The sequence below is a fragment of the Lissotriton vulgaris genome, chromosome 5 (genome assembly GCF_964263255.1).
Source record: "Lissotriton vulgaris chromosome 5, aLisVul1.2, whole genome shotgun sequence".
NCBI lineage: Eukaryota > Metazoa > Chordata > Amphibia > Caudata > Salamandridae > Lissotriton > Lissotriton vulgaris.
This window is the reverse complement of record NC_141693.1, coordinates 1,772,090,707-1,772,106,128: the sequence shown is the minus strand read 5'-3', so window position 1 is coordinate 1,772,106,128 and position 15,422 is coordinate 1,772,090,707. Positions and strand designations below refer to the sequence as shown.

General features: G+C 43.6%; 1 protein-coding gene across 1 annotated transcript; it reads right to left on the bottom strand.

The window, feature by feature from the left end:
- Nucleotides 1–687: 687 nt before the first annotated feature.
- Nucleotides 688–14,101, bottom strand: LOC147717133 (glucose-6-phosphatase catalytic subunit 1-like). Its single transcript, XM_086924072.1, has 5 exons — nt 13,798–14,101; nt 6,223–6,332; nt 4,337–4,442; nt 2,866–2,981; nt 688–2,445 (listed from the first exon to the last, which is right to left on the bottom strand). The coding sequence occupies exons 1-5, from the start codon at nt 14,025–14,027 to the stop codon at nt 1,934–1,936; spliced, it is 1,074 nt and encodes a 357-aa protein (XP_086780198.1). The 5' UTR covers nt 14,028–14,101; the 3' UTR covers nt 688–1,933.
- Between the last annotated feature and the right edge of the window lie 1,321 nt (nt 14,102–15,422).

Genomic DNA, 15,422 nt, shown 5'->3' with positions numbered 1-15,422 from the left:
CATCCCAAGCTGCAAGAACCCTCATATATGAATTACTCCATCTCTACAGGAAGAGGAGTAAAGGTAGAGGGCCAAAGCAGAGCATGTCACTTCCTGGAACATTCTCTCCTGATCCCTACACTGTCACTTCTCCGCAAGCAATGAACCAGGTAGAAATCGGTAAATACAGCCACTCACAACAGACCTAACACATGATCATCACCCACTGCACTCCTGAGTGCCTTGCGGGGACACTGCATTGTGACAATCGTGCACAACATGAACCCTGGTCCATTTTCACACTCTCTCCTCTGTGGAAGACGTCCTTTCACAAAGAGCCTGCATCAGAAATCTGTCATTGTCAGTGGCATAGGTGGCAGGCATAGGACTAGGACTAACTGGGAAGACAATAAAAGTCATACATACTGCCACTAATGACTAATGACCATAAATGACTACCTCCTGTCTATTTGTCTGATTTCATTACACAAAAAAATGTTTGCCGCTTAGCTTGGGCTGCTGTCCTGGGAATTTTTATCCAGCTCTCTCCTCCTCCTTCTACAACCTTCTGCTAATTTTCTCTAGCTATACTCTTGAACTTCTCCATATATAGATCTATTGTATTTTATTTATTTATAAGGAATTGCAACACATTAACTAATGAACCCTGGGCCCAAGCAAGAAATGAAGGGAGTCGGACACATCAGCTGCAAACCACAAAATATATTTTGAGAAAAAACAAAAGATGTGTATTTAAAGAGGGGGACTTAGGGAGACTGATGATGAAATATGTTCACAACACTTTTTACCTCTCAACCAATCATATCACGGCTATTACAACAAATCAGATTCTTGTAAATGTGACTGTTGGCCAGTCTTAACTAACTTCCATGATGAGACTTGAGTAATTAAGGAATGGAGGTATAACACATTTTATATTTCACGTCGGTCATTTTAATAAGAGAGACGTTATGATTTTCATGTTTTTATTAGAAAAAATAATATGCCTAGATAAATTAATTGAAATGCTGTAAATACAGCACCTTCTGTACAATATCCATTGTGGCTTCACAGATTCACAATGTTCACAGTCCACATCCTTTATAAGGCAAAATAAATATTTGAAAAAATACAACCTAAATTTAACCTAATCCATAATCCTATTCAGAAATTTGCCTTCAAGGAAGCAAATTCCCCCCTCAAATCACCAAACAGTTGCCGAGTTCCACCAGTGGGGGGTATTTGTACTATCTCTGATTTGAACAACATCCCACTCAGCCCAGCAGGTGCCCATGTAAGTGGTAACATTTGGACCACGTCACCAACAATCGATGGAGCTAGTATTTAACTAGTGGTTATGACCTGGTTGACAGATTTGTTCGTTTGCTCATTGGATAGTCCTCTTTTGCCAATCTTTCCTTCCAATCAGATGTCATTCTGAGATTCTGCGCTCAGCTGAATATGATCAATGCGCCTCCATGAAGCAGGAAGTGGGGGCCATGCTTCATTGGGTAGCACTTCCTCATAAACTCAATGTTATAATGTTTCTCTCTCTCCTCACTAGGGGCTGCTGGATTTTCACCACCTCATCAGTCTGTATATTGTATGAATGGTGTCAGCTTTATGGAGAAAATTAATTTGCTGAATTCTTCAATCTTCCCAATCTTTGCGTCTGTAGTTTCGACACTTTTTCAAACTTCAGCAGCTTTTGAAATGTCATCCTCATGTTGTGAAGTGTACAGAGTCCCTGATCCCAGCTCTTATTGCCACTGCCTGGGAAAGGCCCCAGTGCTGGACAGCACACAACACCAAACATTCTCAACTACCTGCAGTACACGCTGCATTCGGGCACAAAGGAGAGGATTTCTTCCCTGTACCGGTGAGTCCCAGAGTGTTGGACCTCAGCTGCAGTGATACGCATTGTCTTTACACAGTAGACATTTCAGACATCCTCCTATAAAGCTTTCTTGTCCTGGTGGCTCAGAGCCTGTGACACACAGTAAGGGATGATCCCAACGACAGCAAGTGGCACAGCTGCACTCTTACAGAACGACAACACGTAGAACAGCAACTCCACCTTCGTTGGTGGCTTGAAGGAGTCGAAGAGGTGGAGGACGATAAGGGAGGAGACGATGCAGTACAGACGGAAAGTGACCTGTGCCCCTTGCTTCCCTTGACAGCTCTCCTGGTACATACGTGAGTTGAGAGCCAGCCCCAGGCCACAGAAGATCCCCAGGTTCCTGAGCAGGCCAGCGAAGGGGGTGGTGTCGATGTGGATCCACTCGGGCTTGGAGCACCAGCGCTTGGCTTTGTCCAGTGTCCAGAGAAGGTCTACTCCCAGGGCTTTCAGAATGAGGTAGAATCCCAGGGCAAAGATGAAGAGGAAGAGGGTGGTGGAGAGGTATTTCTTCAAGCTTGTCTTGTAGATGTAAGGGATGTGGTGAAAAGCTTCGGCAACGGCCATCCCTGTAAACACAAAAGAAAAGAACAAATGGCATAAATATTTTCAACAATAATTTGTAAAATGCCAAGACTCAGAGAAGGACACATGTGCAACATAACCAAAAGCAAAAATAACATTAGACCAGAATGAATCCCAAGGATCATAAAAATCAGACTTCATAAGACTATTGAGTAACCCAATAAGTTACACCAAAGAGTTTGCACTAGAATATCATGGATCTTTTCTGCTTTGTGCCTGGCCACAACTGTCCCATCTTACAAACACATCTCAGCCTAATTATTATTATGATCTCTAAAGGCATTTCGGAATAGTGTTTGCTTTTCCAAAAGAAACTATTCACACCACTGCTTGCTCCTGCTTACGCTGAATATTGGTACCCCAGTACAAAGGTAAGGCGGAATAGGAACATTCATAATACTAACCTGAAATGACTCCAGTGATCACTTGGTGAGGAAAGTGAGCCGCGAGGAATATCCTGGACAAGCAAACACAGATCTGAACCACCCAGAATCCTGTCCAGACCGCGCTGCGGAGACACCTGGAACACGAGAGAGGGCGTAACATTAAGTTAATGGGAACTAGGCAATGTAGTAATCAGAATTTTACAAACAGAATATCAACTAGCACAGGGGTAGTTGGGGCAAGGAAGGTTCAACACGTGCATTAAGGTTTGCAAAGGCAGCAGGAGAAGCCCCTCATGTCCATGTTTGCCAGCAGCTGTTGAGAACCTCATTTTAGGTGTATTTGGAATACCAACAAAGAATAGCCCCAGGAAAAAGATATACCACAGTGTAGGACAATAACTGTAGCGAAATTCCATGGGAATCTGGGTTTCCACCTACAGAGTGAGCAATCTCTGCAGGAATCCGGGCTTTGCTCTAAAGTCATGTACACACAAGCATATGAATTGTTTACATTTAAGAAAAGGACTTATCTTTGCCTAAGCACAAGCAACTCGATTGTCAGTACTTTAGGGGGAGGTAATAAATAATAAACACTGGCAAAGCCATTAGCTCAGGTGCTGGCTGCTTTCTTTTGACTTAGTAATAGCTTGTTTTTTGGGGGGAAGGGGGTTTTAAAACATACAATGTGTCATAGTAGCCCTGACATTGAAAGGAACTACTTATGGTGCGTTACTAATTCTTGTAAAAGGGCGGATTGTCGTCACTCATAGCCATTGCCTGAAGTGGGCTTAACCACTGCCCCATGCTGTATGTTGTAGTGGGAGGAAGAAAAATGTGAATGACTTAGAAACAGACCACTCCATTAAGAAGGCTGATGAAAAGTTCCCAAGAGTTAGTATATTATATATATGTATATAATTTTAATAACATCAAAGGGTCTTTGCTAACATCAGACCGCATGGCTCGCTCAGTCAGCCAAATGGTGGTCTCCCTTTCTCTCTGCCTCTCTGTTCAAGAAGTTGTCCACTCTTGTTGTCATCTACTGGTCTACAAGACAATATCTCCACTTGTAATGGGAAGGACACCTCTGAAAACAGTAGGTCTTCTCTTGTTCAATCAAGAGAACAGATATTCCACCGACCAATAAGCTAAATAAGAGATATTCTGCCTACACAGGATGGGAAGAACGCAGGTAATGAGAAAGAAAATCAATGATTGACTTATGTTACTCGTGGTGATGAATGGCTCTAGATTAAAATGGCCCCAAAGCAAGTGATTGGGGCCTGAATTTGAGAAAGCATTTAGAGAATTTTAGTCCTAAAATTGTTTGCTCTGTAGAAGGCGTCTAGACTAAAGATAAAGACAAGACTTGGGCATGGTCAGTGTGATATCTCTTTCTCTGCTCTTTGTCGCCCCAATGAACTCTGCAGTCACAAAGTACCCCCTTTAGATGCTCCACGTGCCACCTCGCTTGCTCTTCATCACTCACCAGTTCTTGAACGTGGGTGGGTTCTTCTTCAGCAAGATGGACAGAAGCGATGTCACCATCACGTAGTAAACTCCAGCAGCTCCCATGGCGTGGCCAGAGGGACTTCCTGTGGAAATGAAACAGGAGATGCTATAAATACTATGTCCATTGGGTGGTGATGTGATCATTGTGAACCAGGATCATCACAGGACCACTAAACTCTGACATAGGTCACACAGGAGCTACACTGAAATTCCTTCATTAGTTTACGGGGGGCACAATGAGTGGCTTACCCAGACCTGGATTAGTAAAATCCAGTGCAATCTTTAGAGTGACCAGCAGATCTGCCAATAATCATCCCTGAAAATCATTATATGTAAATGTACCACAATTCAGACCGTTTGTCCTACGGCTATCATAAAAATTGTACTGAATTTGACTGTTCAGTGTCTCAACAAACCTGCCCTATCTATCAAACCATACTTTAATTGTACCCATCACCCAATAATTGCAGGTAGATTCTGACAGAAATATGCTCATTGTGCTTAAATTGGGTCTCCTGTGCATTCTTTATGAGGGTGCCCACACGCCGCGCAATCTCTTCAGGGACACAATTAATCAGGGCATAGTGGTAAAATTAAATGTTTTTTTGCCCTAATCTCCGACTGACGTAATAACGCTGTGAAACAAGGCTCCCACTCATTCTACAGAATTTGAGTATTTATTAAGGGTTTTCCCGTTTCTAACCCAAACGTTGCACAGAACAACTTATGTTGTGACTAAAGACATCAGCAGCTTAGGTGGGTGCATTTTAGTGTATTTTAGAGCCATGATAGGTGGATTTGGAGACCGCAACAACAACAACATCTAATTGGCCAACAGATAAATATTACATATAACCCACATTTATATTGAAAAGCATGGCTTTTAGGGATCGAAGGTACCAGGCATGGGTTGTGTTTTTGGACAGCTGGTTGTCAGCCATATTTAAGCCACTTAAGAGAGAGCAGGTGAGCTTTGCGGGCACTCTAGAACTCAGGAAGGTGAAGACTACACGCTCATTACCAGAGAATGCATGCCAGAGGAAGGCCCAGTCTGGACTGATGGATACAAATCAGTAAGAAGCACAAGATGGCCATGGTTCGGCTGGAAAATGGTGGAAAATGGTGCTCTGGGGAGTAGAGATGGTAAGGTGTTAAGCGAGTTACTGAGGGACAGTCTTGTGGATAACCGAAGTAGGGAGTTTTTATACGCAGTCAACCAGCCAGTTAGGGAGTGGTGTGTGTGTGTGTATTTACCCAGTTTGAGGACAGGAAAGTTGATTGTTAGGAGACTTTGACTACTGTGAGAAGCTGGCTAGCAGGAATTTATAGTAGTCATGCATAGTCATGACCACCGCGTTAATGAGTGACTTAGCGGTCTGGAAGGGGCTGGAGGAGTAGATATTTCTGAGATTCAATCCCAGGGATATTGGTCCACAAGTGGTGGTTAAGGATTATAGTTGCACTTTGGAGTTGGACAGTACATTTTTGGAAATAGAGGATCCCTAGGCTACGTCACTATCATCATTTTCTTGTGTGGCCGAATTTATTTATTGAAGTCCCACACCTCAGGCTGTGTTTCGGGTAACGAATACTTAATCTTTGACTCAAGTGAATAAGCAATTGTGCAAGTGTTTGAGGATGTTTTGTTGACTTTTCATGAGGAGACATTTGACGAAGTAGTTGCAGCATATGTATTCAATTATAATGCATGATAACTAAATAATATATGGGACTAAAACAATTTTTCAAATAAATATTTTCCAAAAGCCTGGCTCCTTTTCTCTGTAGATCTGTGGAAACCTAAAAGGAGATTAGAGACCACGTACAAACCATATTTTTTGTAATAAGAACTCAGGTGCTCACCTGGACCGGTCTCGCAGGTGACCGGGTACTGCTCGATGACCGGTGCTGACGTGTTGTTGTAATAATCGGTGTCGTGGACCCACCAGTACGGTCTCTGCCCAAACAGGATCCTGAAATTTAAATTGAGGGATTAATGGCAGACAGAGACTAAAGTAAATCAAGAACAGTTTCAGCTGTCATGCACACAGTTATTAGCTAATGAGATAACTCCATAGGTTGAGATTCCCATACAGTGATTTTTTTTTCTTGCTCCACCTTAGAACACCCACTGACTTCCTGCAGCTCCCATTGAACAGAAGCTGTTTGCAGGAGACGGACAGTGATACAGTGAGACAGGAATAGCTCTGTCCTACAACGGCCATGCCACATGGGATCCCTGGTCCAAGCAAGCAGAGATTTCTGCACTCAAATGTCCTTGCATATGTGCAGGGCTGTGAATAAAAGGCTGGGATTGCAGCACTGAAAGGAAAGAACCTTTTCACAGACGTCAGCCTGGCCATGGCAGGTACACCAACAAAGACTCAACGGGAAAAGCCCTGAGCCACCAAGCCTGCTCTCATAACGCTCGGGAGAGAGGTTTGATGTATTCACAGGGGCAGTCCTCATGTCCTGTTTACAGAAACAATGAGGTGAACCAGTTATAAGACAACATTCCAGTGAAACTGTGAGGTCAATAAAACCTATTGAGTGACTTGTGTCAGCTGGGCCCATTCAAGGGCTCCTGGACCCATATAAACTGGCCAATTTGCAGCCTATTCTAAATCAACAACTACACTTTGGATACTACTTGATCGTAGTGTAGTAATTCGAGATGCTACAAATACCCGCCACAAATGACATATGTGCCGGATGGATGCTATTTTTTTTGGTTTCAACAACGATCCAATGGGTTATTTTCATATTTTTCCATTTTTTCTCTTTCACTGACCAACAGCTTGAGGCTTGTTGCGAGAGCATAAAACGCAAGTCAGCTCCAAGTTGGACGCAGTGCAAAAAAACTTCACCATAATATGTTGTTTACACTACAATTTAACTGGTGTTACAACAACTATTTAAATGAAGCGGTGAGCGAAGTACTTCTTGTGCTGTACTATTTCTCCCCGTGAACCTAGTTGTATGCTGCATTGTCTTGAACAACTTTTGATAAAGACGACATAGAGGTGACATAATTCCCCTGCATTTAGGAAAAATAGAAATATGACTTTCAATTGTTATATTTCACATGCGATCTTTTTTCTGTTTTACTTCAAAGGCTTTCGGGTGTCGAGTTTATTGATTTCCCTTTTTCAAAAATTTAGGAAGCAATAACCTGTTTCTTGATGGAGCAAACAAGCTGATCCCGCACAATTCTAAACCAAGGGCTGAACTTGGACGTCAGCACAGATCTGTAACAGCCCCAGAATGGAAAGATACTAATATCCTTTCAGGACAATTGCTTCTTCTAAGATGGACTTATTGAAAATGTGCTAATTACACGCCAGCTGTATCATCCAATCAAATGGCAGTCAGTTGAAATATGATGGTCCCATCACCTAGTATCAAAGTCTGGTCAATTGCACCAGTTAGTTGTTACTTTGCCGCACAGTAACATCATTAGATTACTTGCAGTTGCCAATGTTTCACATCCATTTACATTACGTTAACACGCCAGTACAATATTCGACAATGCACAAGGAGCCACTAAAAACTACAATTCCCCAATAATGTCATTTTTAAACAGCTGAAAAACTCTACTGAAAATATATAATACCTCTGGAGTCACACAAGGGTTTAAAATTGGAGTAATTTACTTCTTCTCTTTCACATTGGGTGTGAAATGACAAAAGCAACTCTCTATCCTGCAAGTAAAAACCTACAAATATGTTTTACATTTTAACCCATTGCTGTTTTTGCACTTAAGGAACTTTTTGTGCATTATTAGTTGTGGGAAATTCGGGTGCAATAAAAGGTGTATTTTGCACCTTAACACCCCTTTTCAGATCAGCAGCAACAAAGGTAGAGCACCCTTTTGTGGCCGCGTATGTCACTCAGCTGGTCTTATCACTAGAGCGGTGTCGGTGGAGGCGGCAGTGTTCTGTGTATCTGTTTCTTCCTGTTTTGTCTGTTCCGAATACCTGCCCCATAAGGAGTAAAACAGACCAGTACACCTCCTAACTGGTGGGCAGGTAACACCCCTACATAGACACTGCCGTGCAAACAAAATTGACAAGAAACTTTGGCCAGAATACCCACACTTGATTTTGTTGGGAGATTTGGGCATTTGTTTCAGGCAAATTACCATGACTGAAGCACCAACAACAACAAATAAAAGAGGCAGAGTGGCCTTCAGGAAGCCTTACAACAATAAATAAAAGAGGCAGAGTGGTCTTCGGGAAGCCTCACAACAATAAATAAAAGAGGCAGCGTGGCCTTCAGGAAGTCTTACAACAATAAATAAAAGAGGCAGCGTGGCCTTCAGGAAGCCTCACAAAAATAAATAAAAGAGGCAGAGTGGCCTTCAGGAAGCCTTACAACAATAAATAAGAGGCAGCGTGGCCTTCAGGAAGCCCTACAACAATAAATAAGAGGCAGCGTGGCCTTCAGGAAGCCTTACAACAATAAATAAGAGGCAGCGTGGCCTTCAGGAAGCCTTACAACAATAAATAAAAGAGGCAGCGTGGCCTTTAGGAAGCCTTACAACAATAAATAAAAGAGGCAGCGTGGCCTTCAGGAAGCCTCACAACAATAAATAAAAGAGGCAGCGTGGCCTTTAGGAAGCCTCACAACAATAAATAAAAGAGGCAGAGTGGCTTTCAGGAAGCCTCACAACAATAAATAAAAGAGGCAGAGTGGCCTTCAGGAAGCCTTACAACAATAAATAAGAGGCAGCGTGGCCTTCAGGAAGCCGTACAACAATAAATAAAAGAGGCAGCGTGGCCTTTAGGAAGCCTTACAACAATAAATAAAAGAGGCAGCGTGGCCTTTAGGAAGCCTTACAACAATAAATAAAAGAGGCAGCGTGGCCTTCAGGAAGCCTTACAACAATAAATAAGAGGCAACGTGGCCTTCAGGAAGCCTCACAACAATAAATAAAAGAGGCAGAGTGGCCTTCAGGAAGCCTTACAACAATAAATAAGAGGCAGCGTGGCCTTCAGGACGCCTTACAACAATAAATAAGAGGCAGCGTGGCCTTCAGGAAGCCTTACAACAATAAATAAAAGAGGCAGCGTGGCCTTCAGGAAGCCTTACAACAATAAATAAGAGGCAGCGTGGCCTTCAGGAAGCCTCACAACAATAAATAAAAGAGGCAGCGTGGCCTTTAGGAAGCCTTACAACAATAAATAAAAGAGGCAGCGTGGCCTTCAGGAAGCCTCACAACAATAAATAAAAGAGGCAGCCTGGCCTTCAGGAAGCCTCACAACAATAAATAAAAGAGGCAGCATGGCCTTTAGGAAGCCTTACAACAATAAATAAAAGAGGCAGCGTGGCCTTCAGGAAGCCTCACAACAATAAATAAAAGAGGCAGAGTGGCCTTCAGGAAGCCTTACAACAATAAATAAGAGGCAGCGTGGCCTTCAGGACGCCTTACAACAATAAATAAGAGGCAGCGTGGCCTTCAGGAAGCCTTACAACAATAAATAAAAGAGGCAGCGTGGCCTTCAGGAAGCCTTACAACAATAAATAAGAGGCAGCGTGGCCTTCAGGAAGCCTCACAACAATAAATAAAAGAGGCAGCGTGGCCTTTAGGAAGCCTTACAACAATAAATAAAAGAGGCAGCGTGGCCTTCAGGAAGCCTCACAACAATAAATAAAAGAGGCAGAGTGGCCTTCAGGAAGCCTCACAACAATAAATAAAAGAGGCAGCCTGGCCTTCAGGAAGCCTCACAACAATAAATAAAAGAGGCAGCGTGGCCTTTAGGAAGCCTTACAACAATAAATAAGAGGCAGCGTGGCTTTCAAGAAGCCTCACAACAATAAATAAAAGAGGCAGAGTGGCCTTCAGGAAGCCTTACAACAATAAATAAGAGGCAGCGTGGCTTTCAGGAAGCCTCACAACAATAAATAAAAGAGGCAGCGTGGCTTTCAGGAAGCCTCACAACAATAAATAAAAGAGGCAGAGTGGCCTTCAGGAAGCCTTACAACAATAAATAAAAGAGGCAGCGTGGCCTTCAGGAAGCCTCACAACAATAAATAAAAGAGGCAGCGTGGCCTTCAGGAAGCCTCACAACAATAAATAAAAGAGGCAGAGTGGCCTTCAGGAAGCCTTACAACAATAAATAAGAGGCAGCGTGGCCTTCAGGAAGCCTTACAACAATAAATAAAAGAGGCAGCGTGGCCTTCAGGAAGCCTTACAACAATAAATAAAAGAGGCAGCGTGGCCTTCAGGAAGCCTTACAACAATAAATAAGAGGCAGTGTGGCCTTCAGGAAGCCTCACAACAATAAATAAAAGAGGCAGCGTGGCCTTTAGGAAGCCTCACAACAATAAATAAAAGAGGCAGCGTGGCCTTCAGGAATCCTCACAACAATAAATAAAAGAGGCAGCGTGGCCTTCAGGAAGCCTCACAACAATAAATAAAAGAGGCAGCGTGGCCTTCAGGAAGCCTCACAACAATAAATAAAAGAGGCAGCGTGGCCTTCAGGAAGTCTTACAACAATAAATAAAAGAGGCAGCGTGGCCTTCAGGAAGTCTTACCTCCAGAACAGGAGCATGGCCCTCACACCTAGCGTCAAATGTCTATAATACCCCCAGTACAAGAAACTTAAGAAAAAGAACGGACCACAAAGAAATTAGATCTGGTCAGGAGACTCCTTTAGTGCAATGGCCCAGGGCTTGATTCCAAAGCACTGGTAGCACAAAGCACATACCAGCTGCATATACTCATGTCAGTATGGTGTCCGATACAGATACACTTACTGATTACAGATGATACACAGGAAAAACTCTTTGCCCAAGGCCATAGCCTTCTCAAAAGGGCCCAGAACCAGAAACCCTTGTATCCTTACTCAACAAATGTACACTGCAGTTCGACATGTTTCTACAAAGTCTCTTAAACTTAAAATAAGCCGTACTTAGGATGTACATTCAGTGGTTTAAGGCCCCACTCACTTCTCCCCATCATCCTGGCTACAGGATGGGACAGTCTCACTCCAGTCAGTTACCCTTCTGTGCCTGTGAATGCTGGTACCTCTAGTACTCCCTGAAGTCCAACTGCAATACTTTCTTGCGTTGAATTAAAAAAACATGGACTACAGGACTGATGCAAGCATTGTAGGCCAGTTGTACTCTTGGGACATTGCATTTGTAGAAGAAAAGTGAAAAAATCTCTTCTCTGGAAGTAAAAAGGGCGAGGGTCAAGACCCAAATCTCGCAATACCATGCAGCCTGGGATAATCTTTTGCTTTCACGCACCATGGTGCGTGAACCATGAAACAAAATGCACAATCTTTGAGCAATGACTACTGTAAGCAAAAAATAATGATACAGCAAATCACATGAACCCACAAAACAAACATAGATCCAGATTTAAGGATTGGTCATGGCTGCCCAGCGAGTGCGCATGCATGTATTTCACGGAGCTTACGTTTCTAAATTCCTAGCATGAAGCCCAGAGGGTATAATAGGCAGTCCCGAGACTGTAGTGAATTATTCTCCACAATGCATCTCATTCTCAAAATACTATGGGCCTAATACCGGTCGGTAACGGCCGAATTCGGCGGTTACCGACCGGTATTAGGGTTTACAGATGAAGGGGGCCTATATTTTACTGATTCTGTAAAGTTACCGAATCGGTAAATTTACAGAATCGGTAAAATACCGAATCGGTATATTTACCGATTCGGAAAAACCACATGTAGGTGGCACTCCTAAGAGTGCCACAGGCCCTTAAAAATTGGTATTTTACCACCCAATCCTATTGGGTGGTAAAATACCGAATTCAGGTGTGCATGCACATCTGTGCATGCACACCTGTGCAATGTGACACACAGACATGCCCTTAGGGCATGTCTGTGTGCCACATGGCACACAAGTCCGGAATTGGGGTGCTAGAGGGTGTCAAAGTGACACCCCCTGCACCCTTGCAGGATTCGGTATTTACCGATTCTGTAAATACCGAATCTGTATTTCCCATTGATTCCTATGGGCTTCAAGGCCCATAGTAATCAATGGGAAATACAGATTAGGGGCCCGATGTAGGTAAATCTACATTTACCACTTCATAAATACCGAATCATACCGAATCGGTATTTATGAAGTGGTAAATTAGAGGGGGGGAGATGTAGGTATTTCAGATTCGGTAAATACCGAATCTGTAAGATTCGGTATATACCGATTCTGTAAATACCGATTCGTTATCCCCCATTGCTTCCTATGGGCCTTGAAGCCCATAGGAATCAATGGGCATTACCGAATCGGTAATTACCGATTCGGTAATTACCGATTTGTGCAAGGGTGCAGGGGGTGTCACTTTGACACCTTCCAGCACCCCAAAAAAAGGCATGTGAGCCATGTGGCACACAGACATGCCCTAAGGGCATGTCTGTCTGTCACATGGCATAGGTGTGCATGCACAGATGTGCATGCACACCTGGATTCGGTATTTTAACACCCAATTGGATTGGGTGTTAATATACCGAATCTGAAGGGCCTGTGGGACTGAAAGTAGTCCCACCTACATCCCAGATTTAAAAAATCGGTAAAATTACCGATTCGGTATTTTTGCGATTCGGTAATTTTACCGAATCGGTAAAATACCGAATCGGACAAAAAAAGGTCCCCTACATATCAGTAGGCCAAATACCGGTCGGAAACGGCCGAAATCGGCCGTTTCCGACCGGTATTTGGTACCTACATCGGGCCCCTGGACCCTAGTCTTTTAGATTGGTATTGATTCTACCAAATTTTCCCGTCGCCGGGGCTCGGTTAACGTATTTCAGGTAGATGTCGGGTCAGGATCGGTAGCAGGTAGACTGCCTTTTGTTCATGGTGACGTGGTATGAAACAACGGAAAATGACACAAAATGGGAGGCCACCATAATGTTAATTTCAAGATATCATGATGCTTGAATATTATGGCCAAAATGGCGAGGACCAAAAAATCAACAAGACAGGCATATATAGTAGTTTTAGGTTTACTTTACTTAACTCCACATCTGTGCACCTTGGCGATATTATGCATCAAGGTACGTAGATGTGGAGTTAAGAATAATAAATCTATAGCTATACGCTATATTTTTATCTTCTTTATTTTGGCCACGATATTTTGATAGTATGATGTTTCTGTAGTTGATATTTCAAAATATAAAACCAAAAATATTCTCTGTTTCTGATTGAGATATCTATAAACTCCATAATATAATACATTTTGAGCCCTTTATGAATGAAATATTTTCAGTGGGTTCTGTCCCTAATTAGAGTTGGGCAGGGCCAACCACACCTATGAATGAAGGAAACCACTCATCTGGGGGTGCCAGGCAATCCTGGCAATGAGGGAAGAAGGGGGGAATGTCAAACCATCTATGAAGCCAACATCTTCTACCAGCCCTGAACTGGGATGAGTTAACAGCGCCATGATCCCGCGGACAGAGTACTCACCATTTGAAGACGAGGTTGAGCCAGTCGCCGATGACGGCCACCCAGATGAGCTTGATGCCCACCGCCTCGCACAGGTGGAACCAGATGGGGAAAAAGACGAAGAAGGTGTTGCGGAGGTCGGCGGCGAAGGAGACGAACATGAACCAGTCCTGGGAGCTCTTGTAGTTCACCTGGAGGTACTGCACCATCTGGGCGCCGGAGTCGTGGAGGAGGTCCATGCTGGTCTCCATGTTAGCGCTATAGTTAGACCTTTCGGGCTGATGTGGGCTCTGTCGATGTCTCTCTGTCGCCTCCGCTGACCCAGCACTGCTCCTGCTCCTGCTCTGCTGCTCCCTTTATACCATCCAGACCTCTTGTTTGCCGTTCAGTGATGTCACGGCCAATGATCTTTGGACCCAAAAACACTTTCAACAGAATGAAGAAAACAGCCAAAGGCTGGAACATCGACGTAGGTGGCGCACACGTACGAAGACGACCTTGTGTGAAAAAAACACCTGCTCACCACTCACTGCACCTGTGGCGCAGTAACCCCTTGTCTCTCGGGTTTCACGTGAAGGGCATTTTTATTGATTCTGAAATAACCTGTAAAAGCACCTGCCATAAACAGGCTTTTGTCTCCCAGTGCATGTTATCGATCACAGGGTGCCGAGGAAAGGGAGTCTGTGCACAGGTGACCAAAGTTAGGATGAGTTTCCACTGAAAACTTTGTGAAGTATTCGTCAAAACCTTGTAGTACTCGTGAAGGTCTTCAAAATGTATGGAAGTTTTGAAAAACAATTGACTTGAGGAAAGTCCCCTATGTAATGGAAAAGAAACTCTTAGCACAGAAAATTCCGGCGGCAAACACATTTTTTGGAGACGTTTTCCAGCTGCAATGTGAACTTCATAAAGTTGTGCAGTTTGTCCCCTAATCAGAATTTTCAGGCAAAATGATAATTCCGCACACTTCGAGCCTGCAGTTTCTTTTCCTGCCCGAATATCCTAAGAACTTTGCATCAGCAGCAATTGGTTTCTCACAATAACACTGATTTCTTCATCGAGCCGGTGTCTTTCTGCATCGCATCAAGGCCATAGTTAGTCCCAAATCTGTTGCAAAATATTTTTTCTTTGAAGACCCGCCAGTCTTGGCATTAGGGGTGGACTCCTGGCTGGCACTTTAGTCCATCCCATGATCCCAGACAGCTGTGGGTAATATGGCATCCTTCGCTGAATCCTATGCAGCATAGTGACAAGCAACAAAGTGTCCCCTAAAAGAGGACGCAAGCCATCACCCCCTAACCTAGGAGGCTCCTTCATCATCAGACTGCTCCTGGTTCAAACTCCATGCATGCTACTTTGAAAGGGCGTCTATATAAATTCAGAAGCACTTTCAGACGTCTTTTTTGTTGTGCAGGGTATGTTATCTGTTAAAATTGCCTTACAGCTACCCTATATAATGTTAATGGGGGTCTCCTTCAGCCAGGTTACAACCCGTGTGTTGAATGTAGGAATTGTCAATGGTTCCCATTCTTCATTCGACACGTTTCAACCGGACCTTGGGTAACCAAGGTCTGGTCTAGGTCCAGGTCCTGGGCCGCCAGTTTTCTACAGGGCCTATTGTTACCCTACCAGTTGTAGTCAGTCCC